General features: G+C 41.8%; 1 protein-coding gene across 4 annotated transcripts in view; it reads left to right on the top strand.

Annotated features, from left to right (window-relative positions):
* The window catches only part of LOC117418458 (slit homolog 1 protein-like), a 78211-nt gene extending 52542 nt beyond the window's left edge, over positions 1-25669 (top strand). Inside the window, exons 10-38 of one of the 4 annotated variants that reach the window (XM_058985113.1) lie at positions 3781-3852; positions 4638-4709; positions 5065-5136; positions 5313-5456; positions 6902-7065; positions 7803-7826; positions 8782-8799; positions 9782-9926; positions 10051-10125; positions 10585-10728; positions 10814-10957; positions 11259-11425; positions 12274-12406; positions 13773-13841; positions 14095-14166; positions 14467-14538; positions 16763-16834; positions 18286-18449; positions 19069-19193; positions 19277-19374; positions 19697-19836; positions 20071-20164; positions 20246-20383; positions 20633-20870; positions 21256-21386; positions 21469-21659; positions 22449-22737; positions 23137-23348; positions 23869-25669. In XM_058985113.1, coding sequence (XP_058841096.1) covers positions 3781-3852; positions 4638-4709; positions 5065-5136; positions 5313-5456; positions 6902-7065; positions 7803-7826; positions 8782-8799; positions 9782-9926; positions 10051-10125; positions 10585-10728; positions 10814-10957; positions 11259-11425; positions 12274-12406; positions 13773-13841; positions 14095-14166; positions 14467-14538; positions 16763-16834; positions 18286-18449; positions 19069-19193; positions 19277-19374; positions 19697-19836; positions 20071-20164; positions 20246-20383; positions 20633-20870; positions 21256-21386; positions 21469-21659; positions 22449-22737; positions 23137-23348; positions 23869-24107 — 3718 coding nt within the window. In that variant the 3' untranslated portion in view covers positions 24108-25669. The remainder of the gene's footprint in view (positions 1-3780; positions 3853-4637; positions 4710-5064; positions 5137-5312; positions 5457-6901; positions 7066-7802; positions 7827-8781; positions 8800-9781; positions 9927-10050; positions 10126-10584; positions 10729-10813; positions 10958-11258; positions 11426-12273; positions 12407-13772; positions 13842-14094; positions 14167-14466; positions 14539-16762; positions 16835-18285; positions 18450-19068; positions 19194-19276; positions 19375-19696; positions 19837-20070; positions 20165-20245; positions 20384-20632; positions 20871-21255; positions 21387-21468; positions 21660-22448; positions 22738-23136; positions 23349-23868) is intronic. The other 3 variants (XM_034031539.3, XM_058985114.1, XM_058985115.1) reach the window with 3 other exon arrangements.
* The last annotated feature ends 260 nt before the right edge of the window (positions 25670-25929 follow it).

The raw sequence follows: 25929 nt of genomic DNA, 5'->3' as shown, positions 1-25929 counted from the left end.
AAACTGAAAGAAATGAATCCATAAATTAAGTGTTAAACCTTTGCTAAATTGATATTGGTGCTTAATTACCACGAGCTCAGCTATAGAATAACATGCAGAACAACAACTCTAGAGTAAATATTAGTTAACTTCAGCACACAGCGCAGCTCCACAGCACTTGCTGTGACTTAAAAAATAATAATAATAATAATAATTCCACCTACCCGGACAGTATTCTGTTTCTCTTCATGTGGCTCTTCATGTAGATGAGCTCCACGCAACAAAATATTATTTTTTGCTATCCTTGACTGGGGGGAGGAAGAGTTTTCATTGAGAGAACACTGGAAATCTGTATTTGCAAAGTATGACATGTCCTAGATTTAGGCTTTGGGAAGTTGGTATTTTTATCCATAAATGCAACACAGCACCTCTGCATTTTGTATGTTACACGCGTGAACTAGGTTTCTGAGTTTTTAGTTTTTGTTGAACTGAGTAGAATATATGCTATTAATATTGAACAAAAATGGTTCCATGGATTAGTGATAAGAGCCAATGCCTGGCTTCAGCTCAGGAAGCTAGTCCTTGCAGGCTCGAATCTAGAGCTGTGGACATTTTGCATCACCCTATAGGATGAACTAATTTTGCTTCATAAAGTTGAATGTTACATATTGAATAACATACCGCTTTGTAGTTTTCCATAATACTTAACAAAAAACTGACTAAAATGGAAAAATGTGACATTTTGAAATCTATCATGACTACTGTACTACTATTCCGGTAGACTTTTGCAATATCATTTTGTAGTTTCTTTGATTGCACAATGTTAAATAAAATATCTTTGCCCTTCTTATATATAGGTTCTGTGAGGTTGAGTAATACATGTATAGTATCTTTACTCACTGAGTGTTATGGTCTGTGTGTCTCTCACTCTCTCATTGAGAGGTACAATCTATTGTGTCTTTCTGTAGATGAATAGCTAATTTCATTAGGTGTTCCCATTTAATTAAGGCAATGCTTACAGCTGATAAATGAAATGAGCTGCATCGATTATTCGCCGGCTGTCTGCTTTACCCGATTGTTTCTGTTGCTTCATTGATTGAAACTCCCTCTTGCTAATTGCTTTGCATTGGGAATCAATCCCCCTGACCATGACTTCGGAGCTTTACTCCTGACCCAAATCGATTTCAATCTGCTGCTTTTGAATGCACAGATGTATCACCTGGGCACTTGTCATGTCATGGTGCTGTGCTCTTTGAGGTATTGATCACTGCTGCTGGAGTCATTTGTCAATGTTTAGACAAGGACCGTCTGGTATTGCAGGCTCACAAATGCATGGATATTTCATAACTGTGCCCCTGTGACATCATATTGGAAATCTCAGCTTTTCTGCAAACTCTCCACGATGGTGCTCTGAAGAAGGTCTTGCGACCGAAACGTTAGTTTCTATTTTCTTTTAAAGAATAACAAAGTGATATTTGGCAAAATGCAGTGTGCGGGAGTGTTTTATATTTTTCATTTTGTTATTTGGTCTCCTATGCACCTGTGATGAGACTAAGCAGGAGTGCAGATGTTTCATTTATTTTGAATGGCTATAGCCAGACGTTCTTTGAGTGTTATTTGGGCGTCACCAATGCATCACAATTAGGACCTGGAAAATCACCCTGCTATTTAGTCCTGAGACTTTCTTGGACTCTTGTCCACTGATATCTAATATTTAATACATATCCCAGTCCAGAAGATCATAGGTTAGTGCAGCCATGTATTCACTGTTAATCTGGAGTTAATTAACCAGCTTGAGCTTTACTTCTACCCTCATTGTAAATCAATTAGGATACCAAAGTGAGAATTGCCAAATCAATTCAAACTTTCAACTTGTCTGTAGACTCGCACACTTTATTTAACTACACTAATTAATAATGTCTCCTCAGATATTGCAATAGGAGTGTGACTTTCAAAGAGAATTTGTAGTGTTTCTTTCAAATTAAAGCCAAAACTGAATTCATTTATGCCCCTAAAGTAATTGTAGAATGCCGTGCCTACGTAAACACGTTTCAGTCTAACATCATTAGGCATGGATGGCAGCCCTCCCCTGCTCACTTGTTTCTGTTCTGAATTATTTTTAACAAGCATCCCTTGAAAAATCGGAGTGATTTGCAGGGTAATATTATGCTGTGTCCCAACAAACTAAAACAAGGTTTAATTGAAATTCTGCAGAAGAAAAAAGCACACTTATTGGTGAATATTATATCCTGCTTCAGAAGCCACATGAGAGAGATAATAAAGGCACATCAAATGTGAAATCCAGCAACCACCTATTTCCTATTTCAAGCAGATTTGAAGTGAAAAGTGGGTATTCTTTATATCCCACGCACCCCTGGAATGAATTTGAATGCGAAAGTAGTTCCGGGCTGCGGATGTGCACAGGGAGCGGTACTTGCTTTTCCTCTCCGCTGTGTTGAGGCTGTGTGGCAGGCAGAGCAAGCACAGCAGTTCTCAGGCAGTGCTCTGCCCCCAACACGGGCCAACAAAATGCTGTTTATTTATAGGTCAGTTCACAGCTTTTAAAATTCCTCCCTTAATTAGGCTTAGGGGGGATTGAGTGTGGATCTCGGAGGCAGCTGCCTGCACTGCTGCGCTCTGGAAAAACACAAGCCAGCCCATTAACGAGAGCCCTAATACACAGCGAGCCCCTAGCAGCCACTAATGGGATTGTCAGAACACCAAAAAATAAACCTTTATTGTATCCCAGGATCATTCCAGCACATCTGAAGTTGATTAGATCGAGATTTCCGAAGTTTCTGCAATAAATGAATCTTTCTTGAGGGACACAGCCACACATGCCGTTAATAACGTAGGCCTGTGACGCCCGCTGCTGGCAGACAGACAGATGGACAAACAGAAAGTTGGAGGGAGCATGCTATTTTTTTTTATGCTACTTTCTCCAGGCAGCTGGAGAGACTAGCACTGGAGCATCTGTTGGCTTCCCCACAGCTTATGCTGCTTTCTGTTGCGCGCTCTTGGCTTGGCAGCATGCACTGCCTCTAGGATAAACCTCTCTTATATTGCTGTAGAAGTGAAGTAAATTGGCACTAAAACTTCACTGCATCAGCAATTTGTGATTGTGACATCTGTTATGATGAGATTCAGCTACACGATTAACAGTCTGCCGTTCTTTACTTCAACATTCTGCACTTCAAAAACAGCCTAGTATGGGCTTCCGAGTGGCGCATCCAGTAAAAGTACTTGCATAAAGTGCAGGATGCGTCCTATAGTCTGGATTCGAGTCCAGGCTATTCCTCGGCTCACCATGTACCAGCGACCCCTGTGGTCTGGCCGGGCACCTGCAGGCTTGTCTGTAAGCTGCCTGGGGCTGCGTTGTCCTCCGACGCTGTCGCTCTGAGGTGGCTGCATGGTGAGTCTGCAGTGTGTAAAAAAACAGGCGGTTAACGGCACACTCTTCGGAGTACAGCGTGTGTTCATCTTCGCCCCTCCCAAGTCAGCGCAGGGGTGGTAGCGGTGAGCTGAGCTAAACAAAATAATTGGACATTACTAAATTGGGGAGAAAATAACAAAAAAACGAATTGGCAACTATCGCTGTGGGGTACTGGTAGAGGTTGATCAAATCAACCACTGTGTGCCCCAGCTCTAAAACCAGATTGAAAGAGCAAGACCAATGGAAACAAGACGTTGCATCTCTGTTGGCCTCTGCTGTGGGGGAAATAATTTCTGACATAAATAATAAGATAGCAGTGCTGAGTGTGTCTGCTGACTGTGTTTTCTCAATTTTTTTTTTGTCTTCAGACGTCTGGAACAGAATGGGATTAAGTCAGTCCCACCAGGAGCCTTTTCCCCCTACAAGAAGCTGCGCAGAATGTAAGTACACATTTCAGTGCAAAAGCAAGCTACTGGGGAAGCAGGAGAGATAAGGGCGTCTGCTAAGAAATAAATAATAAATAATAATAAAGAGAGCTGCAGTGTACTTGCTGCCATATCACCTTGGATTGCTCAGTAAGAATTGCCGTTGGTGGCTCAGTTATGGGGCCTTTGTCCCTCCTGTCCAGATATTTGACCAATCCCCTAAGCAAAGCAGGAGTGGACATCTTCCCAGTGAAGCTTTAAACAGAGGTCCTGTCGACTTGATGAATCCCATGGAACTGTTTCTGAGGTCAGGGAAGAGTCTTGTTTAAATATTTCAACTAAGCTGTCCCTGGCTTATGTCCCTTTGCTCTGGGTAATTTGAAAAGTATAACTTCCTCTACTATCATTGTTCTGTCTTATTTAATAACCTGCTCTTTATCCATTCTGTTCTTTTTAACCGTAGAATAAAAATAAATACCCCAGTATTCTTTTTTCAGCTGCCTTTGTACAGTGTGGTCCCTCAACTTTGACCAGAAATACAGTGAGATAAGAAGGCTTTGAGTAAATCCAGCTATTATTTCCTGGTTCCTGATATAAATCAGTTGTGAGTCTATATATGAATCTCTGGGTATATAAACGCGTTATGTCCCAGAAATACTCCTCCGCAACAGTCTGATCACCAGTAATAGCCCTGCAGTTTCTACAGATAACACAATTAATTCCTGGCAAAAATAAACACAATATCTGCTGTGCTGTATCTGCATATATATTAAACCAGTCTGCATGCTGTTTCTCTACAGAGACCTGAGTAACAACCACATCTCTGAGATTGCACCCGATGCCTTCCAAGGACTGCGCTCTCTCAACTCACTGTGGGTACCATTATAATATCAATGTGATACTGTGAAGAAACGCAAGCCAAGCCATTAGCATGCCTCAACATTACCAGCAATTTGGAACCAATTTTGCACAGTGGTCCTAGTACAGCAACACACAGGTACAGTGTGTTGTGTGGATTGATTGTTACCACTCTGAGTCCATCACAAAATATGAGTCTAGCAGTGGGACAATTGCTGCTGCTCTTATCTTACCATTGCCTGTTAATACAGAATTATGCCACTGAATATCATTATGGGATAGTTGCAGGGGTGTCTTTTATTTTTTCTGTACTTGTGTGAATTTAATTATTTTGCCTTTAATAATATTTAATAAGTGTTTATTTTTCAGGGTCCTTTATGGAAATAAAATCACAGACCTACCCAAAGGTGTTTTTGATGGACTGTATGCCTTGCAGCTATTGTAAGTAACATCATCATCATAATAATAATAATAATAATAATAATAATAATAATAATAACAACAACACATCAGTTAGTCCATTCAAGGTACTGCAAGCAGTTCACTACAGTAATTGAGGATTTCCTGCTGTGTATGTTTATGTAAACCCTTGTCTGCCTCTGTCTCTCTCATTCCAGGCTGCTGAACGCTAATAAGATACACTGTGTCCGTGCTGATGCCTTCCAGGACCTGCAGAACCTATCCCTGCTCTCGCTCTACGACAACAAGATCCAGACTCTGGCCAAGGGGACCTTCGCCGCACTGCGCGCTGTGCAGACTCTGTGAGTCATTTCAGTTAGAAAGAATTTTCTTGAGGTTTACTAACCACTTGTATCACTTTATTGCAAATTGTATTGCAAATTCAATATCAAATATGGTATAGCATTACATTAGGCCGAGGTTTGTTGGTATTAGTTTGAGATTCTGTAGACTCCGGTCTTATGGTTAAACCTAGCATAAAGCCTTTAGAAAACACTTAGTCTAAGAAATGGGAATCATTTGTTTCTCAAAGACTAAATACCTGAGATTTTAAATGATGTTTTTCAAAGACTGTGTTTTTTTATGAATAACATACAATGTGATTATTGTTAAAGAAGCTCATAACAGTTTCATGAAAATCAAACAGTATTTTATTCTTTTATTAATGCATGGTAAGGAAGGCAGCATATATTATTAAATATTCACAACCCAGACTCTTACTGCAATCTGTGTTTCAACCAATGAGCACCAAAAACGAATTGAGGGGCATGAAAAATGTAATTGCCCTGAGTTCTCTACTGAGATCTGTGTTTGCATTAAATGTGAGTGACAGGTTATATAATTGATTTTGTGCTTGTATTTCTTTTTTAGTTTTGAGATCATTATTCAGAGTTGTGTAGTACCTCTGGTACAGTAATAGCTTCCAGATACAATTCTACCTAGACCCAAGCAATTAATTTATGGTAAGGTTTGAAGTGGCTTGAAATGAATAATACCACACGGCATGCATGAATTAATATGCAGTAGTGGAACAAATGTCAACCTCTACAATGATTAAAATGCAACCTTGGTGTAGGTTAAAAAAAAATATTGGCCTCCTGACCGATTTCTCATTGCCAAAATAGCCATTGAAGTCATATGAAGACAGCATTGTGTGGTTAATTCATTCTGAATGATACAAAAATACACTTGCTGCCTAAAGCATCATATAAAATACTTCTAACATTATTATTATTTATTTCTTAGCAGACACCCTTATCCAGGGCGACTTACAATTGTAACAAGATATCACATTATTTTTACATACAATTACATTATTTTTTTTTACACATTATTTTTACATACGATTACAACAGCTGGGTTTTTACTGGAGCAATCTAGGTAAAGTACCTTGCTCAAGGGTACAGCAGCAGTGTCCCCCACCTGGGATTGAACCCACAACCCTCCTGTCAAGAGTCCAGAGCACAAACCACTTCTCCACACAGCTGCCCAACATGCATTACGGTGTTAATCTTAGTGTAAAATGTCAGATTATACAGATCTAACTGGAAAATCTGATGACTGATATGTGATAATCTTTCCATATTAATTAGAGTCCTTTTGGGTTTATCCTTTTATTGCTGGGATTAATCTGGTTATGAAAAATCTTTTTGTAGGCTGTCGCAGATTGTTTCTCATTAGATCAAGCAATTGAGACGATGTAGGCTGGAATGATTCATCACTCCATAAATGTGGTTTTACTATTCAGACACCTGGCGCAGAACCCATTTATCTGTGACTGTAATCTGAAGTGGCTGGCAGACTACCTGCGCTCCAACCCCATCGAGACGAGCGGAGCGCGCTGCGCCAGCCCCCGGCGCCTCGCCAACAAGCGCATCGGCCAGATCAAGAGCAAGAAGTTCCGCTGCTCTGGTGAGTCCTTTCTTCTTCTTCTGCTCCCCCCTCGCCTTTTACCAAATTACCAAATGTATTTATTTAACCAGGATAGAACCCTAGAGATATACATCTCAATTTCATTATAAAATCAATGGCAAATATAGGCAAATCAATCAAAAGCATTTAAAACAATCATAAAAACAGTAAAACAAAGTGAAAGCCTAACAAACAGAACAATTCCAATGTACAATACCCTGGTCAGAGTCAGTATTTACATGATTTGCAACCCTGGTCAGATTTGAAAAGGTATTGTGAAGAGGATGTTTTTATGTTCGAATGCAAAGATGAGATGTTTGATACATTGATGTGCAATGGCACACTGGCCCATATTAGATGTCAGTTTAGGGATTTTGAAAGGCACATCATTTGATCTTAGTGCATAGGTAAAGTTACATGTGTCTTTGTGTCTCCTATTTCTGTGATCTATTAGTGTTAAAATCTTCTAACGAAATAAACAACAAAAATCAAGCAACGTACTCACTTTAATTCACAAGATCGGAGCATTCTGACTTGAATCAATTTTGAAAATATAACCAACCGTGGTAGCACCGTTAACTATTGCAGCACAAATTGTGTGTGTCTCAACTGTGAGGTTAACATCCCAAGGGTACTGGGAATACTTGAGTTGTGTTTCACTGCCATTTATGGTCAATAACCGTGCAAGTAATGATATACTGTACTAATATTAGTTTTCCATTCTGTCCCCTTGGCAGCTAAAGAACAGTACTTCATCCCAGGTGAGTATCTCCCTCTGTTTTTTTCGATCTCTTTCAGCACGCTCTATTTCTCTTCTCTGACCTCACAGTTTTGATTTGCCCCATGTCGAGGGGGTTTGGTCAGAGCCAGGACTCCACACAGTCCCCACCAGCTGTCTAGCAAATTTGGCAGGAGCTTTTAACAATCCTTTGGCTGTGTCAAGATGCCAATAGAATTGGATTAATAAAATAATAAAACGCTGCATTCCTTGTGACTCGTGAATTACTACTTTTGAGGAAAAGTCAACGGAATAAAAACCTCAATGGAACAAGCACAGGTCACTACCATTAGTGTCCTGGGAGGTTTTGCCACACAGTAGTCAGGGCAAATGTCTGAAAGATATACACATTGCTCATGCATATGGAACAAAGTCATTGGTGTCCTTTTAGCAGGACACTTGTATGGGCAGCCAGTACTACTGTACTTTGTAACAGTAATGCTTATAAAACCGAACAAAACAATACAACCTTATATGCACAGAAATACCTTCATGTACAGTATAGATTTATTATTGGGAAAGCTAGGTGTCAGTTCCAATACCTGGGCTGGATTTCTCCACCTCCTGAAACTGGACTTGAGCATCACCACTGTCCAAATCCCATCAGTCAGAGTTCTTATAACAGCAAAAAAAGATGTCATTTCAATTGTAAATTCAGCCAATAAGGCGGTATATCCCAATTATTAGACCTGCTGTTTTAGAACTGGGAGCCAGTGTGGGCTTGTGCTGTTAGAACATAGGACTGGGGGACAGTTTGGCCTCAGGTGTTTTAGCTGAGTCTGGGTGCCATTGTAGTTTAGTCTTAGAACTAAGGGACTGGGAAGCAGTGAGGTCCAGTAGTTATGGAAGGAAGTTTTGTCCCAATGATTTTCGATTTTCCTAACCTTTTCTCATCAATTTGATGCTCTGCTTTCTCTCCCCTTGCAATCACTAACCAGGACTGCACCACAATAACTGTGAGTACCTTAGCCAGCCAATCAGCGTCCTTAATGACTTTCCAGCAGCCAATTGCAGGGCGTTTTGAAAGCAGCGAGGCGCAGTGGTGTGCACCCAATCCTCTGCTGGGAAGCTGGAGAATCCAGGCTAGGTTTTAATCCCTACCGCTCCAAGAAGCACTGATTTAAATGTTCATAGGACTGTGCAAAATGTGTGCTTGGCCTTTCCTGTTCTGGCCTTGAAAATGCAGCAGAAAATCACACAAAAAAAGTTGTAAACTTTTTGCTGCATGCAAGGCATTTTTTTTAGCATGCTTCTCTGTATTTTCTCTGTGTGTGTTAGCCATACTATATATTTATACATTAGGAGAGAAAAAGATAAGAAGACATCCAAAGGAAACTAAAGCAGTGAGAGGTTTATTTATGCTGTAGTTCAAATAAATGTAGAACTGTTTCTAGTGAGGTAGTTAAATTAAGCTTACTTAGAGTAGTGTCTGGACGCCTGTTTGTCCCAGCACAGCATGCCACAGTTTGTCACAGGCAACCATGTGCTCCGGCACAGTGTGCAAACATGGTGCCACCAAAAACAACAGAAGGGTCTCAGCAATGCCTTCAGCTTGGCATGGGCTCTCACCAGTATTCTAAAAGATTGTGTTCTAACCCTGCCTCCAATGTAAGACTGCTTATCCACTGCCACCCTCACTCATCATAGGCACTACTCTGACACTGTGACTGATATACGGATGCTGTTCACTCCTCCACCCTCACTCTAAGGTCTGCCCTAACCTTTATCTGCTATACCATCAGTTTAATACTGACTCAGATATAAGGCTAACGTCCATCCATCCAACACTCTCAGATCTCAAACGGGTATCATTTTGCTGTGCTGAGAAAAGTGAGCCAAACCTTGTTTCCAGCCATTAGATACTTTTGTTTGAAAGTTTAGCTCGTCTAAGTCCAAGTCCCTGGCTTCAGGTTGTGTATTTGCATACCTGTGTTTCAGGCACTGAGGACACACGGCTCAACAATGAGTGTAACAGTGACACAGTGTGTCCACCAAAGTGCCGCTGTGAAGCCAACGTGGTGGACTGCTCCAACCTCCGCCTCACCAAGATCCCTGAGCACATCCCACAATCCACTGCTGAGCTGTGAGTACACTGAGGGCGCCTCCACAAAAGCAGCACTTGCTTCAAACCATTCTCTGGGTTTTTGAGGAGTGTTTTCATGCGCACACTCTCTCTCTCGTTCTAAGCCTACCTGTTCTCTCCTCAGACGTCTGAACAACAATGAGATTGCAGCTCTGGAGGCGACAGGCATCTTCAAGACTCTCTCACAGCTCAAGAAAATGTGAGTAACTGTCTGCTGGATTGGCAGCATAAAGGACATTTGGAATCTGTATAAAATGACTGGTAGAAGAGAAGCCTTTTTTTGAACAAAAATAACAAAAACAAGACTAGTAAATTCTATATTATGATGAGTAACAACAGTCCTGCAACTGCCTATAATTTCCCTCAAACCCTCAAAATCAGTTCTATAATGCATGTCAGATATAAGACCAGGGTAGGTCATTTCATTTTTGATGATGCTGTGGATATTATTATTAGTAGTAGCATTACTACTCTGACTACTCAGATTATTATCATTACTGTTACTATTATTGCTATTGTGTCTATCATCATTACAGGGCTGAAAACAATGCAAAGCTGTGCAATAGGAGTCTTATTCCCATCCCTTTCATTATGATGATAATAAAATCGTTATTACAGTGATCTGTGCCCCTAACCTCTCGGTTACCTGTGTCGGCAGTAACCTGAGTAACAACAAGATCACAGAGATCGAGGACGGAGCATTTGAGGGCGCCATCGCTGTTAACGAGCTGCACCTGACTGCCAACCAGATGGACTCGGTGCGGAGCGGCATGTTCCGTGGGCTGGAGGGGCTGCGCACACTGTGAGTACCGCGTCCGCTAGGGCTGTCTGCCGACTCGCCGCTGTGTGCTGCTGTCCCGTACTGAAACTCTCTGTCTCCCCTGCAGGATGCTGAGGAACAACCGCCTCAGCTGCGTCCACAACAGCAGCTTCACTGGGCTGCGCAACGTGCGTCTCCTCTCGCTCTACGACAACCAGCTCACCACCATTACCCCTGGGGCTTTCGACACCCTGCAGTCTCTCTCCACACTGTAAGTGGCCAGGGCTCCTGTTGTTTTATTCCATCAGAATTGAACTGCTCATCGTTCTAGTTTTTAATTCATGAATGTCCTCATCCATCCGCTATGTTTTTTTTTAGATTGATTATCAGTATTTTTCTCTTCAGTATACTCACTCACTCAGCTACTGTTTGAAACAGAATGATACATTGATATCAGTATATATGCAAATGCGGGTATGCCTTTTAATTTAATTATCAGGGTCTAACACCCACTTTCTCCTTGCACTGGTCCAGCTCTCTCACTGCTCTCCCCACTGTCTGTCCTCTCCCAGGAACCTGCTGGCTAACCCCTTCAACTGTGACTGCCGGCTGGCCTGGCTTGGGGACTGGCTGAGGACCAGGAAGATTGTGACTGGCAACCCGCGCTGCCAGCGCCCTGCCTTCCTCAAGGAGATCCCCCTGCAGGACGTGGCCTTCCTGGATTTTCGCTGCGAGGAGGGTGAGGGTCATACCAGCGTATCCGCTGGAAGAGCTTGACCACATACACTAAACACAATCTCACCTCAGGGAGACCTACCTGGCTTCTAATGACGTGTTGGCATTTTCTTTAAATTTTTCACAAAGAAGTCATCATTTTCACCAGGATATAGGGGTGTATCCTAGTTACGATTTGGTATCAAAAGCGACTTTGGGGAAGCTTTATACCATTCTGCTATAAGATTTATTACATGGTGCTTCTTATGTTACGCTTCACTGCGATCTTTATATTGTGATTGAATGGTCTTCATTGCACACTAGGCGACTGGATAGGTTAGTTTATAGAACCCTGATTGGGAAACCCCACTATATCTGTGCAACCTTTTACAGTTCTCTGCTTCAGTTTACAATGTAAGATGAGATTCATTTATTAGACTGGTAATTCCCAGAGTGTTTTTGGGTGTAATTCATTTCAGTTTGCGGCTGCTTATGATTGGAACGAATTTCAAATCAAATGAAACCTACAGAGTTTTGTTTCTAATCGGAATCTGAATTCACTGTTGTCTGACTCAGGTGTATGTACTTGTTAATGTGTTATTTATGTATTTATTTTTTCTATGTTGTATTTGTTTGCTTTGTGCTGCTGTGATGTTTGCCTCTTGACCAGATTGCCATTGTAAATGAGAATTTGTTCTCAATCTTCTTATCTGGTAAAATAAAGGGTAAATGAAAAATGAAATGAAAATTAGAAATTAGACACTGTTCTTTTCCATATCTTTATTTTTTTCCTAAGTTTAATATATTTTTATAGGCAAATGTACTGTTGCGTTTGAATGTGTTTTTGTTTAAGTAACTCACCTCTTTCCACAGGCCAGGAGGAGGCGAGCTGTGTGCCACGACCCCAGTGCCCCAGCGAGTGTACCTGCCTGGAGACGGTGGTGCGCTGCAGCAACAAGCACCTCAGAGCCCTGCCCAGGGGCATCCCCAGGAATGTGACCGAGCTGTGAGTGTGGCCAGGGGGGCGGGGGGGCCATGTGGCTGGCTCAAGGGAGGGAAAGGGAAGGGTTTTGTGACTGGTTGATGGTTTAAGTGTGGGCTGATTCAGCGTGAACCACAAAAAAGCAGCCAAAGTAAATTGATACTGAACAAGGGCACTGAGTTTTTCCCTTTTTATATGATTGATCATAGTTAGCTACATTCTCTTCCTCCGATTCAGAAGTACATAAATAAACTTTCATACATGTAATTGGTCTATTGGGTTTCTAAAAATATTGCCTATGGGCATTTACTGTAATATAGACTATTATGCAAGTAACTCTGGAAGATCAAGGGCCCAGTTCAAAAAGCTCAAAAAGATAACATTTATGGAAATGTAATATGTGTACCAAAATAACACCAATAAAAATGACTTCTCCACCTCTCGTGCTTGGGAACAGGGCTCTTTGGCGGCTAACACTGCTACCCATCATAAATAAATAAGCAAAAGTTCATTGTAACAATGGGTCACCTCCAAGGCATTCATTCCTTAGAGTTTCTTCAAACCCCTGTCAAGTTTATATTATTGTCTCACCCCTGTGGTTTATCTCCCGATACTTCACAGCTGGGCACCTGGTGAGAGGCCCCCTCACAGTTAAACACCTCTGTCAATGCACCTATTGTTTCAGAGTGACAGCGTGCTAGGCTGTCATTATGGGGAGCAGGTGCTAATGACGGGTGGAGATGATCTCAGCCTGCATTCCAGGTGTGCCCTCTCATCTTTAAAGCTGGATTCCCTGGTGCAGAAACACTGTCATTAACTGTGCAGATCATCCCCACAGACCCCAGGCTTTAGCGCTGAGGGTAGGGGACAGCAGAGTATAGTGAGACCTATCTCAGGAGGGTAAAAAGGTCAAAGTGGAAGCAGCTATCACCATTGAGATCGAGTCATGAGGTTGTGGGTCACAGCTATTTCACTCCTGGTTGTCAGGGTGACTGGAACTCTGCTCAAATATACATCGAAGGTGACCTGGAGACCTTCACAACCCAGTCAGAAAGCGGGCTGACTGTTTGAAGTCTAGTTCATAAACCCTGGAGTCTCGTACCCCAGCTGCTTGATGCCTTTAATGTGAGAGGCGAATAGAGGGTTTAAAGTTGGAGGAAACTTTGTTTAACTGGACACCGTGGCATACACAGTGAGGTAGTGTGACCTACAGCTTAAAGGACAGGAAGGCAGTGTTTAAATAAAACACTGTTTTACTTGAGGTAACCACACAGCTGTTAACATCAATATGAGTAGCTCCCGGCCTCCAGTAGAAACAATGTGTGCATCATTCCTTATCCTTCAGTATGTGAGTTGAGCCACTCTAATTATTGTTTTCATCTTTCCGCAGGTATTTGGATGGAAACCAGTTCAGTATTGTGCCAAAAGAGCTTTCTTCCTTTAAATACCTTCAGCTTGTGTAAGTCTCACTGACATTCACACAATTAAATAAGAATAACATCATTTAGAATGTCCAACAGGCTTGCATCTATTTGTTTTGCTTATCTACATGTTCCTGCTTTCTGCCCATATCCCTCTGTTCTAAATATACTTTGTTTCAGTATACATCCCTCAGTAACCATTTATTTGTGCTCCACTGTTTGCGAAAGTATCCTCTTTTATTCTGTCCAGTAATTGCCTAATTGTATTTTCTTGTGTTTGTATGTTTCCAGGGATCTCAGTAACAACAAAATCAGCTCACTGACGAACTCATCCTTCACCAACATGAGCCAGCTCACAACGCTGTAAGTAGGAATCGGTCTTTATAACATTCAAGCTACTGAAGGTGATAAAAAAAAACATGCAAATCTTCCACCTAAATATTCAAAGGGGAATAGAACAATTGCAAGGAAATGCTTAGAACAGTAATGTTATTTTACACAGAAACAATGGCAAGGGACAAGTAACATAATGGAACGTGTTCCCCTTTCTAATCGCAGTCGAGTAAGAACATTGAAATCTTGAAATAAATCACACACTATTGCTAAAGAAATAGAAAGATGTTGTTATTGACGGTGTTGGTTGTAACAGCATTGTCTCTGCAGGATCCTGAGCTACAACTCCCTGCGCTGCATCCCAGTCCTGGCATTCAGGGGCCTGCGCTCCCTCCGTCTGCTGTAAGACTTTCTTTATTTACAGATACATAGAGCTCTGCTTAGTAATGAGGGCAAGGGCAAAGGGACCGTTTCTGAAAGGAATACTACCATTCTAATAAGCTTGAGCATGTTTTACCATGTCATTCCCAGGGCGACTTACAGTTGTATACAAAAAATACATATCAAGAATTACAGTACAATTAAGAGCAAGATACAAAATACAGTGACTTCAGTCCTAATAAGAGCAAATACAAAACACAGATATCAGGGCAGTTCAAGAGCAGATAAGTGTTGATAGATACATCAGGGATAGATACGAGTGCAAATGAAATACAAAGTACTACATATTGGGTTAAATGCAGGATTAAATACAGTAAAATATGCTAGCCGTGTTTGACTATATACTGTAGAGGCCGTTGACAGGTCTGTGAGCCTGAGAAATACAACCAAACATAAGGGAAAGCGTGACAAATCACATGACAAAACGCCTGCCACTGGAGTCTTTGGAATAGAAAATGAGACATCATCATTCCATGCATACTGTTTCCCAGCACATTAGAACAGTCCAGACTGACATGAAATTGGCATGTTTTTATATGCACTTGCTTCCAAGTACATGCACGATGTGAAATCATTTTTCTTAGGCAACAATTGGAAACATTATTTTAAATGAATGAATGAGCCCGGAAATCATTGTCCTCACCGAAACACACTGCAAGAAAATGCCATCTGCCTCCAAGTGGCATTACAAGAGAAATCGTATGACAGATGGATTCAGACATTCCATGGATTTCAAATATTGTCATGACATTAGTTTTGGATGGCATGGAATAAAGAAGCTGTGCAGTTTACTAATGCTCTCTGCTGCATATCACTTGAGAAGAAATTAACGAACGTTGCTGGGAACAGAGTGCTAAGGTTAGTTTAGTGGTTTGTAATTTTAATAAATTGTCACATTTACAGATTTACATAAACAGAAACAAAAGTCCCTTCTCAACTGTTTTATAACTTGAATTATTGTGTAATTATCCGCCTTTTAAAAAAAGAGTTGTTCAAATTGCATTCTATAAATGTCACAAGTGTCACGTTGGGACTATGGGCAGTGCTAGTGTGACAGCAAAGTGAACTGTCGCTCTGCAAGGGTTAAGAAAAGTGAAACCGTCTCCGCAGATATTGTTTACATGTCTGAGACTCCCCGTCTCTGTCTTGAAACTCCCCACTGACCAGGGTGCCTCTCTGGACAACAGCCTGGACTGTCTGTCTGCACCGGGGTGAGCTGGCCCTTTAAAGCAAGTGGTAACGACCTGACAGATTAAGACGTCCATATTGTTTTACAGCCATTAAGCCCCCGGGCCTCGTCACCTAATCGTCCTGCTGAGAGATCAGGAAGGAAAGGACAGGCAGCGTGGATAGAGGAACCTGAAGCAGGCTTTCCTAATTGGATCCCGCTCTCTTATTAGCGAGAGAGGCGAGCCGGGAGAGAGGCGATGGGTTCTTTGCTCCAGATTAGTAACTCAATACCAGCCTGACAAAATTCCAGGGCCGCTCTTTGCCACTAGTTTAAAACTAAAATAAATAACAAAAAACGTGGACTAAGGCATTTGGCACAGGTGTTGGGCAAGCCAAACAGACACTGGGTTTCCCTTGGCTTTTTAAACTGAGAAACCATTAATTTCAGAATTCACTTCTAATACTGATGTTCCTTATTGTATTTCCAGTAGTAGTGGTAGAGAAGAGAGGTCCTGCTTTTACAGCTGGGCGCGACAGATTGAGAAACGATTCCCACCACATAGTCTGAGCGCTGAGGGTGCTCAAATACTAAACAACTGCTGTTTAAATTACATTCTCTTAACTGCTGTGAAAATCCTGCAGGCTAACTACACTAACAGCCCCAGTTCTGAGTCCCTATCAAATTTAGTTCTGCAGCAGTTGTTATTGATATGTGGGCTGTGATCGCAACAACAGCTGGTCCAGTTTTAATGCTGAGTGGATGGCCTGAAGATTAAAGACATTCTACCACCCTCCCCTGGCTGTATTTTATTATTAATATTATTATTTTATAATGTATAGTCTTGAAGTGAGATGTTTCATAAGATGACAATGTCATAGTCTGCAAGTCAAAGTTAGGAGGAAGAATAAACACAGACGGTAATAGCACAGGCAGTAAAGCACAGTGAACGCATGGCAAAAGCGAGTTTTATTCAACTGTAATTTTTCTTCTTTCCTGTTTCGATCTGTAAATCAGGTCTCTCCATGGCAACGAGGTGTCTGAGCTGCTGGAGGGGATATTCAGTGATGTAGCATCTCTCTCTCACCTGTAAGTACAGCTCCTCCTGGAGTTCTATGGGATTGCTCCCCAAGCCTTGCCACCTAGGGCTCCCCTACACTCCCACTGCTCTGCACAGCAGCCCTTGCATTTCATTTTTCATTATCAGCTGCGGCTGCTTCCTTGTCAGAAGCTCATGAAAGAGGTTTTTCACTATTCCTGTGCCAGCGATCAAGATAAAGGGGTCATTTTGTCAGAAATTGTTAACGGCATCCAATCCAGTTTCCGAACTAATGACTAGAACAATGGTACTTAAATGTTAACTCGCAGGTGTTTTCTCTATTTGGAGCAGCATTTGTAACAGCAGATTCAAGCCATTTGGAATATTAAATAATATGTTGAATGTTTATTATACATTTGTTGTATTCTTACCCAACAGTTCTGTATGATTAACATATCTTTTTAAGGGTGTGTGTATTTAAAAACACACAGTGAAGGTCATTGTAGAGTTTGTTGTATTAAATGTCATGAAGGGTTACAGATGATGTTAGTGGTTAATGATTTCAAGAGATCCTTTGTGTCACTCTGCTGTGTATGGTGATGTCACAGAGGTGAACAGGTTTGCATGTTTGTGTCAGCAATTGATTTCATGTTTTCAGCTGTCACTTATGGGATTTCTTTGAAAGATGATCGTGTTTTCTAAGTAATGGAATTGGATTGATTTGGGAGGATGATATTTGGATGTTGGGAGTTGTAATCTGAGAAGGGGGTGAGGGGCGGACGAGGAGAGAAGTACATTCTGCCATGTATCTGGGTATACAAGTAATAAGCGTTTAAAATAATTTCCATCTTCTACATTCTGTTTCATTTGCCATGATGTGGCAGAGAACATTATTTTGTATTGATCCAGTAGGGTCCAAAATGCAATAACCGTTAGTTCAAAACAGTACTTTGTATAAACACTATACAGTGCTGTATAATAAGCTACTTCTATTTTGCTATTGGCACTAGTTCACATATGCATTTGTCATATACATGTGCATATGCAAATTCAATTACCTTAGCCCACTTTCTTTGATTAAAACACTACAGTGGTTTTCACCTGTAGGGTTATAGCTCCACACGCTGGTTGTCTTGAGCCCAGTATCCTGAACATTATGGTCTGCATTTGTTTAAGAAAGCTAAAATGTTAAGCAGATGCCTAATAGGAGACAGATGGTCTGCCAGATAACACAGATGCCTGTGGATTGGGGATAATAATGGGTTCAGACCCCTGACAGAACATGTCCGACTCCAGTGTCCGACCACATAAATAATAGAGAATGCAAACATTTACCGCAGTTTCATTTATCACTGTAGTTGCGTCGTGGGGGCGCCTGTGCTCATTTCTCTGCATTTGAAACCCCTCACTACTGATTTCCTGTGTGGTGCTTTCCCTATGAAGCACACCTTGATGTGAATGTGGCTCTTGCTGATCTCTCTGTGTTGCCTCCCTGTGGCAGGGCAATCGGAGCAAACCCCCTGTACTGCGATTGTCGCCTGCGCTGGCTGTCTGACTGGGTGAAGACTGGCTACAAAGAGCCAGGGATCGCACGTTGCACAGGGCCGGCTGGCATGGAGGGCAAACTGCTTCTCACCACGCCAGCCAAGAAGTTTGAGTGCCAGGGTAAGAGTCCCGAGGGAGAGTTCAGGGGGGATCCTAAAAGATCCCACTTTGATTGGTAACTATGAAAAAAAAAACATATAAATACATATTGGGAGCAGGACGGTTATCTGATGAAAAATATGGAGTATTAATATATAGAGATTGCGTGGTAAGACATCTATGAGGTTGGTAACATATTAAGGGTCTTACTTTGACAGGAGTGCATGGTTCTGTTTTGAGGGTGTGTGAAAAAGAGCACATTGCTCTAAGTTTATCTAAAATGTAGAGCAAAAAGTATTAAAATGAGTTTTTTTATACACGATAAACAGTAGAAGCAATGTTCTCTTCATTATAATGATGCAGTATTATGAAATAGCTTGTTCACTTTGTATTTCAGCTGTAAATCTGTTTTGTAAAATCCATGGAGCTTCCTCCCTCTGTGTGCCTGTGAGGTAGTTAAACAGGGTTCTTTTGAAATAGTAGGAGAGCAAGGAAGACATTCACTGACCCAGACTGGAGCCCTTTCCTGGGACAATGTTGCCCTCTGGTGGTGAATGATATAAAGTGCATCTGTGAGATATTAAAATATCTATGTTCCTGTGTTATGAACCCTGAGTTTGAATTTTTGGGCTGTCTGCAGGTCCGATAGACCCTGCTGTCCTGGCCAAGTGCAGTCCCTGTACCTCGAACCCGTGCCACAACCAGGGCACCTGCCAGAGCGACCCCGTGGAGGTTTACAAGTGTACCTGCTCACCAGGATTCAAGGTAGGCTGCTTCAACACCCTCAGTCTCGCAGACACAATGCAAACTCACACATGCACTACATCCGCTCTGTTTTGTGTCTGCAGGGGAAGGACTGTGAGACAGCCCTAAACGCCTGCATCAGCAACCCCTGCGCTAATGAGGGAACCTGTCAGCCCAGCCCGGGGGAGAGCGGAGGATACACGTAAGAGAGGGGGTGTGGGGATGAAAACAATAGGAGAAATGAGGGAGGGATGGCTTTCTGTTAAACAGAATAGATGAACACGAATGAATTAAACTGGATCAGAAAAGTTGACATACAAACAGATGACTATACAGCAATTGTAATAAATAATCTTATGGCAGTAGGAGTAGGAGCTAGTGGAGTTGCTCAACCCTGAGCGATCGCTGTTTAGTCTGGTAGACCAGCGTTTTCATAGGCGTCTTTTTCAGTGTCGCTGTACGTGCTTGACTGAGGAGTTTCTTTGGTGTTTAACTGATATATCGAGTCTCTCTCTCCCCCGCAGCTGCACCTGTCCGCAGGGGTTCAAGGGTCCAGCCTGTGAGGTGAATCTCGACGACTGTGAGGACAACGACTGTGAAACCGGAGCCACCTGTGTGGACGGAGTCAACAACTACACTTGCCTGTGCCCCCCTTATCACACTGGTATGCCAGTTACAGACCTTACTGCACTGGTGCCATGGCACTCACTCGTTTACACAGCTGTGCATAGGATTCGACTTCAATCACAAAAAAGTATTATATATCCAAAGTACTTTAAAATAGATTCTATATTATAAAGTTGACCCAAGTCATAATATTAGGGTTTTGTACATTGATTCAACTCACCACAGAGTGACCTGCTGACCCTGATTCTCGGGGTCTCCTCTGCTTTCCCAGGTGACCTGTGTGAGGAGTTGGAAGATGTCTGCTCTCCTGGAAGGAACCCGTGTCAGCAAGGCTCTAAGTGCGTGGTCACTGCCTCGGGACCCAAGTGAGTAAAAACATTCCCACACCTGGAAATCTTTTCTGTCTCTCATTGTCCCACCTCTAACTCTGCCTGTTTTTCTGTCAGGTGTGAGTGTGCGCCTGGCTTCGTGGGTGACGACTGCAGTGTGAGCTATGATGACTGCGTGCATCATCGCTGTCAGAACATGGCTAGATGTATCGATGAGCTCAATGGCTACACCTGTCTCTGTGCTGAGGGCTACAGGTAAGCACCAGCGTTGCACACTGGGGGCATTACGGAAAGTGAAAACTAAAGCTACCACATTAAACAACATTATCAAGACATGAGATCAGCCCTTTTAGATTTACATGTATGGATGGCGATTATCATTCAGTACATAGATACAGGGGACCCAGTGTAGCATATGCAGACTTTTTCCTTGATCTCTTCCCTGCTTCACAGTTCCTCATTGTTTTTGTCTCCCTCGCTCTCTCTCTCTCTGTCTCTATGCAGCGGCCAGCTCTGTGAGTTTCCCTCACGCTCCCTCATTCCCTCCTCTCCCTGTGAACTGGTTGAATGTCAGAACAGCGCCCCCTGTGTAGAGCGGGGAGGGCGTGCGCTGTGCCAGTGTCTGCCAGGCTTCGGGGGGCCACGCTGTGAGAAGCTGGTGAGCGTTAACTTCGTGGACCGAGACTCTTATCTGCAGCTGAGTGACCTGAAGAACTGGCCCCACGCTAACATCACTCTGCAGGTAACCATCTTCATCCCTTCAGTCAAGAACCTGGGCATTTACGCCTTTTATTCAACATATATGACTATACATAATGGGTATAACTCAGTGACTGAGCATATAGCAATATCAATTGACCTAAATATGAATATAAACCTTTCAAGATATTTCCATTTTCACATATATACTGACAGCACTGACCTAAAGCTGCAGACATTTTGTGTCAAAGCATTGACTGAAGCATGAAAAAAAAAAAACATTAGGAAACCCCAACAGCAATAACCTTACTATTGTCTTCTTGAGAAAACTTGGCTTTCACTTACAGAAAGACATAAATCTTAATGTTTGGGTTATTTAGATATTGATTTCATTCTGTATCTCTAACCCCTGACTCTCTGGTCTCCAGGTCTCCACAGCAGAGGACAATGGGATCCTGCTCTATAATGGGGACAATGACCACATCGCTGTGGAGCTCTACCAGGGTCACGTCAGGGTCAGTTATGACCCGGGCAGCCAGCCCAGCCACGCCATCTACAGGTCTGTTAGGTGTACTGCGCGCATTCTGCATCGCCTCAATTATCACAGGCCTCTATTATTCATTCAAACTGCTTCTCTGCAGCACTGAAACCATTAACGATGGACAGTTCCACACAGTGGAGCTGGTGACCTTTGACCAGATGGTGAACCTTTCGATTGACGGAGGCGCCCCGATGACCATGGACAGTTTCGGAAAGCTACACCCCCTGAATGGAGAGGCACCGCTATACGTGGGGGGTAGGGGGCCTCTGCAGATACCTCCTTCTACCACAGGCACTCTTTATTACACTTCTGTCACTTCTGTCATTCACACCCAGCCGCTCTATTCACACTTCCCCACCACTTGCATGATTTCAAAGACACTGTATTTGCTAGTAGTGACATATATCTTTGAAACTGTGTTCTTTAAACAGTATTTTTTACAAACCCTTCTCAGAACCTTTTTAAAGGGCCTAGTTCGATCTGATGATGGTTTTCCTTTTTGCTGTGGGTGTCCAGACAGCTGCCCATGGTGTTGACAGAGAAGGCACATCAATACACATAATGTATGAATTTCTGTAGATTCAATATTTTTTAATTGCACAGCGATCCAGAGAGTGAGAGAGAAAAAAAACGCATTTCAATTCAGAAAGGTTTTAAATTTAGGTCAATTTACATCCCCTCTCAGTGGAATATTTTGTATACAAATTCTACTAGGCCCATCCTAACAGATACAGTCTCTTAAGTTTGTACAGATTTATTTCTAATTAAATATTTTTTATGCATGGTCATGTTACACTGGTGTACACACATCTGGTATATTTCAGTTATTACCAAAACATTTTGAAGATAACATTCGAAGTGTATAGTGGGTTTGATCCATTTTTTTGTGTGGTATGGAACTTCACAGGCATTGACTATCAGTGGTTAAATTGTATTTTTCTGCGGCATGTGTTTTTTATTTTTTTGCACGTTTTGTATACTGTCCCCTCAAGGTCCATTACTCATATAATCCCCCTGCTTATGTTAATGTTCCCACTCCTGGTGTCTGCTCCCTGCTCACCGCCTCTCTCTCCCCATCAGGAATGCCGGTCGATGTGAACGCTGCTGCCTTCCGGCTCTGGCAGATCCAGAACGGCTCCAGCTTCCACGGCTGCATCCAGAACCTGTACATCAACAACGAGCTGCAGGACTTCACCAAGACCCAGATGAAGCCGGGCGTGGTGCCAGGCTGTGAGCCCTGCCGCAAGATCTACTGCCTTCACGGCATCTGCCAGCCCGACGGTGCCACGGGACCCGTGTGCCACTGCCAGCCAGGCTGGAGCGGAGTGCACTGTGACCAGCCTGCCAGCAACCCCTGCCAGGGCAACAAGTGAGAACCATAGTGAGGGGTAGAGAGGGAGTCCGAGGGGAAGAGTTACACTGCAGGGAAAGTGCAGTGCATTGCTACAAGCAACAGCCAATTATACTGCAAAACAACCCCACTGCAGTTACACTGTGACTGTTATCTTACATCACTAGAGAATTCAAACAAAGCTGTGGTGAAACTTCAGTGGCAGTGCGTCTAAATAATTGTACCAATTTACTGCACATTGATTGATTTTTTTGTACCAATTTACTGCACGTTGATTTTTAAAGGGTATTTTAATTCCAGAAGAAAACATGTGAAATGATTTGTAGGAATTGTTTCAACAGTATCAGAACAGTAGATAGTAATAGTATATACTTGTAGGTTCTTACTATCCCTCAAGGTTTGTGTCTTTGTGTACAGGTGTGTCCATGGCACCTGCGTGCCACTCGACATGCTGTCCTATCGCTGTGAGTGCAAGGAGGGATACCGCGGTGCCCTGTGTAACCAACAGGTGGAGCTCTTTAACCCCTGCAATAAACTGCAATGTAAACACGGGGACTGCCAGATCTCAGACGCAGGGGAGGCCTACTGTCACTGTGACAGCGGCTACAGTGGGGACCTCTGTGACACAGGTGAGGGCACGCCTCAATTTGAAAGTATGAAAAAATTATTGATTTTTAATAAATAATAATTGTTGCTTCTTAATTAAATAGTTTTACAGCAAAAATCATCTTGGCATTTACAGAAATATCAGCTGGAAAGGGGGGTAGAAATGTTTATGTTTTGTTTTTCTAAAAAGTAATTTGAAGCAACTTACATACACTGATGTTTTACAATGATGTCCCGCTAGCTTAGTATGAAGATTGTAATCATTCTGAGTGGTTTGACTACATAGTTAATGATGTAACAATCTACTATTCCTTTCTATTTAAACCCTCAGGCATCATGGTATTGAGTCTATTGATCTATTTATTTTCCTTTATTCTATAATGTACATTATCTAATTTTATTTATTCTAAAACTACAAAGTGTAGGTCATTCATGTTATGAGAGAGAAAAATTGAATCGGATGAGACAACTAAAAGTTTTACAATTTCTTTACAAGCTTGCATCAGGAAAGGTGTGATTTCTGTGCTTGTTTTCTCCATGTAGAGTCGGAATGCCGAGGGGAGGCAGTGAGGGATTACTACCAGGTGCAGCGCGGCTATGCCATCTGCCAGACCACACGCATGGTGGCGTGGGTAGAGTGCAGCGGGGCGTGTGAGACGGGTGCCTGCTGCAGCAGCCAGCGCATGAAGCGCAGGAAATACACCTTTGAGTGCAGCGACGGGACCTCCTTCACAGAGGAAGTGGAGAAGACCATCAAGTGCGGCTGCACGGGGTGCATGTAGTGTAGCCTGAGGAGCCACACACATATACATTATATATATATATATATATATATATATATATATATATATATATATATATATATATATATATATATACATATACATACAGTGCCTTGCAAAAGTATTCAGACCCCTGACCAATTCTCTCATATTACTGAATTACAACTGGTACATTGAAATTTCGTTCTGTTTGATATTTTATTTTAAAACACTGAAACTCAAAATCAATTATTGTAAGGTGACATTGGTTTTATGTTGGGAAATATTTTTAAGAAAAAAAAAAAAAACATTTGTAATTCAGTAATATGAGAGAATGGGTCAGGGGTCTGAATACTTTTGCAAGGCACTATATATATATATATATATATATATATATATATATATATATATATATATATATAAAAATGGACAGCAATGTTTGTAAAATAGGGACATTACCTCCCTTCCTGGGGAGTTTGAAACAAGAAAACTACACAAAAACACACACAAAAAAAAAACAGAAAAAAACAAAAAAAGCCATTGCGTCTACAACATTTTTAAAGAATCAAGGGAAATGCAAGTATTGATGTGTTTCATTCAGAAAGACTGTCCTACTGTCACACATACACAGTCTATTCATCTTACTCCTTTAGCCCAGAGTCAGAAACATGGCTGCCCTACAGTGTAGGGGCTACATTCAAAGCATGACCAGCAGGAGTACTGAAGCACGAGCAGAAAATCAACAAGTATTTAACACAGAGCAAGGTGGATCTAAGAGACAAGGAGTGTAGGTTAAAATCATAGAGTTCTCTCCAAGGATTTACATGCAAACATACATACACACATACAGAGCTGATGAGTTCTTGTATCAAACTGCCCTTTAGGGGCTTCACAACAAAAAGACAGTCTCAGCAAACTCTGTGCATTCCTGTCTGCATTTTCCCAGGCTGGCTCTGGCCGGCTGTGCCACTGCCCATGACAGAGATGAGTGCTTCACTGAACGAGTCGCATAGCAAGTGCATTATTTCATTAAGCCAAGCCCTCTCCTCAATCTGAGTGTAACTGGATCTTTGCCTGCAGTATTACTTGTGCAAACTATTGCATGTGTGGAAGATTTTACAGATGAATATGTAGAGCTTTTTTTTTTTTTCTAAAACAAAAAAAGGGTGCAGAATATTTGTTTTTATGTTTTGTTTTTGGTTTATTTTGTATTATTTTTGCTTATGTTTTTTTTCTGATGTAACCTAACTCCTTTTGTCCTCTCTTTATACAAAAATGCCTAACAGATTCTAATATATATATATATTTGTATTTCAGTTTGGTATAGTATTTTTATATGTTGAGTAAATCAGTGTTTTCTGGAAGCTTCTGTAGGAAACAGCAATCTCACATTGGATTGGTTCCCTAGGTGTTTTCGTTCGTTCGTTTGTTTGTTTTCTCCACTCACTCGAACAAGCCGGTTTGTGTTTGGTAAGGTAGCCAATGGTTGGCCTTGATCTAGAGGAGGCAGTATTGTTCTAGGAAAAACGTTTAATATTGTATATGTTGTCTTCCATGTGAATATTACATCGAATTCATTCAAAGGTTTCTGTGTCTTTTTTTCTTTTTTTTGAAAGGTGTTTCCACATTTAGAGAGAGAAATAATAAATACATGTTTTGGTGTTCTGAGAGTACAAAAAAAAAAGTTGGAAAGCAAGAACTATAATTCTAGCCATGTAGCAATACCATGTAATGGTAATAAATGGTGAAGATGGGTTTAGTATGTGGTAACTATACTTCCTTAAAGTAAGTAACACTGGATGCATTTGCTGCCTTGTGCCCAGGCGTGGCTCTAAGAAAGCAC

The sequence above is a fragment of the Acipenser ruthenus genome, chromosome 13 (genome assembly GCF_902713425.1).
Source record: "Acipenser ruthenus chromosome 13, fAciRut3.2 maternal haplotype, whole genome shotgun sequence".
Classification (NCBI taxonomy): domain Eukaryota; kingdom Metazoa; phylum Chordata; class Actinopteri; order Acipenseriformes; family Acipenseridae; genus Acipenser; species Acipenser ruthenus.
Note: the sequence above shows the minus strand (reverse complement) of the source record. Positions and strands in the feature narration are given on the sequence as shown.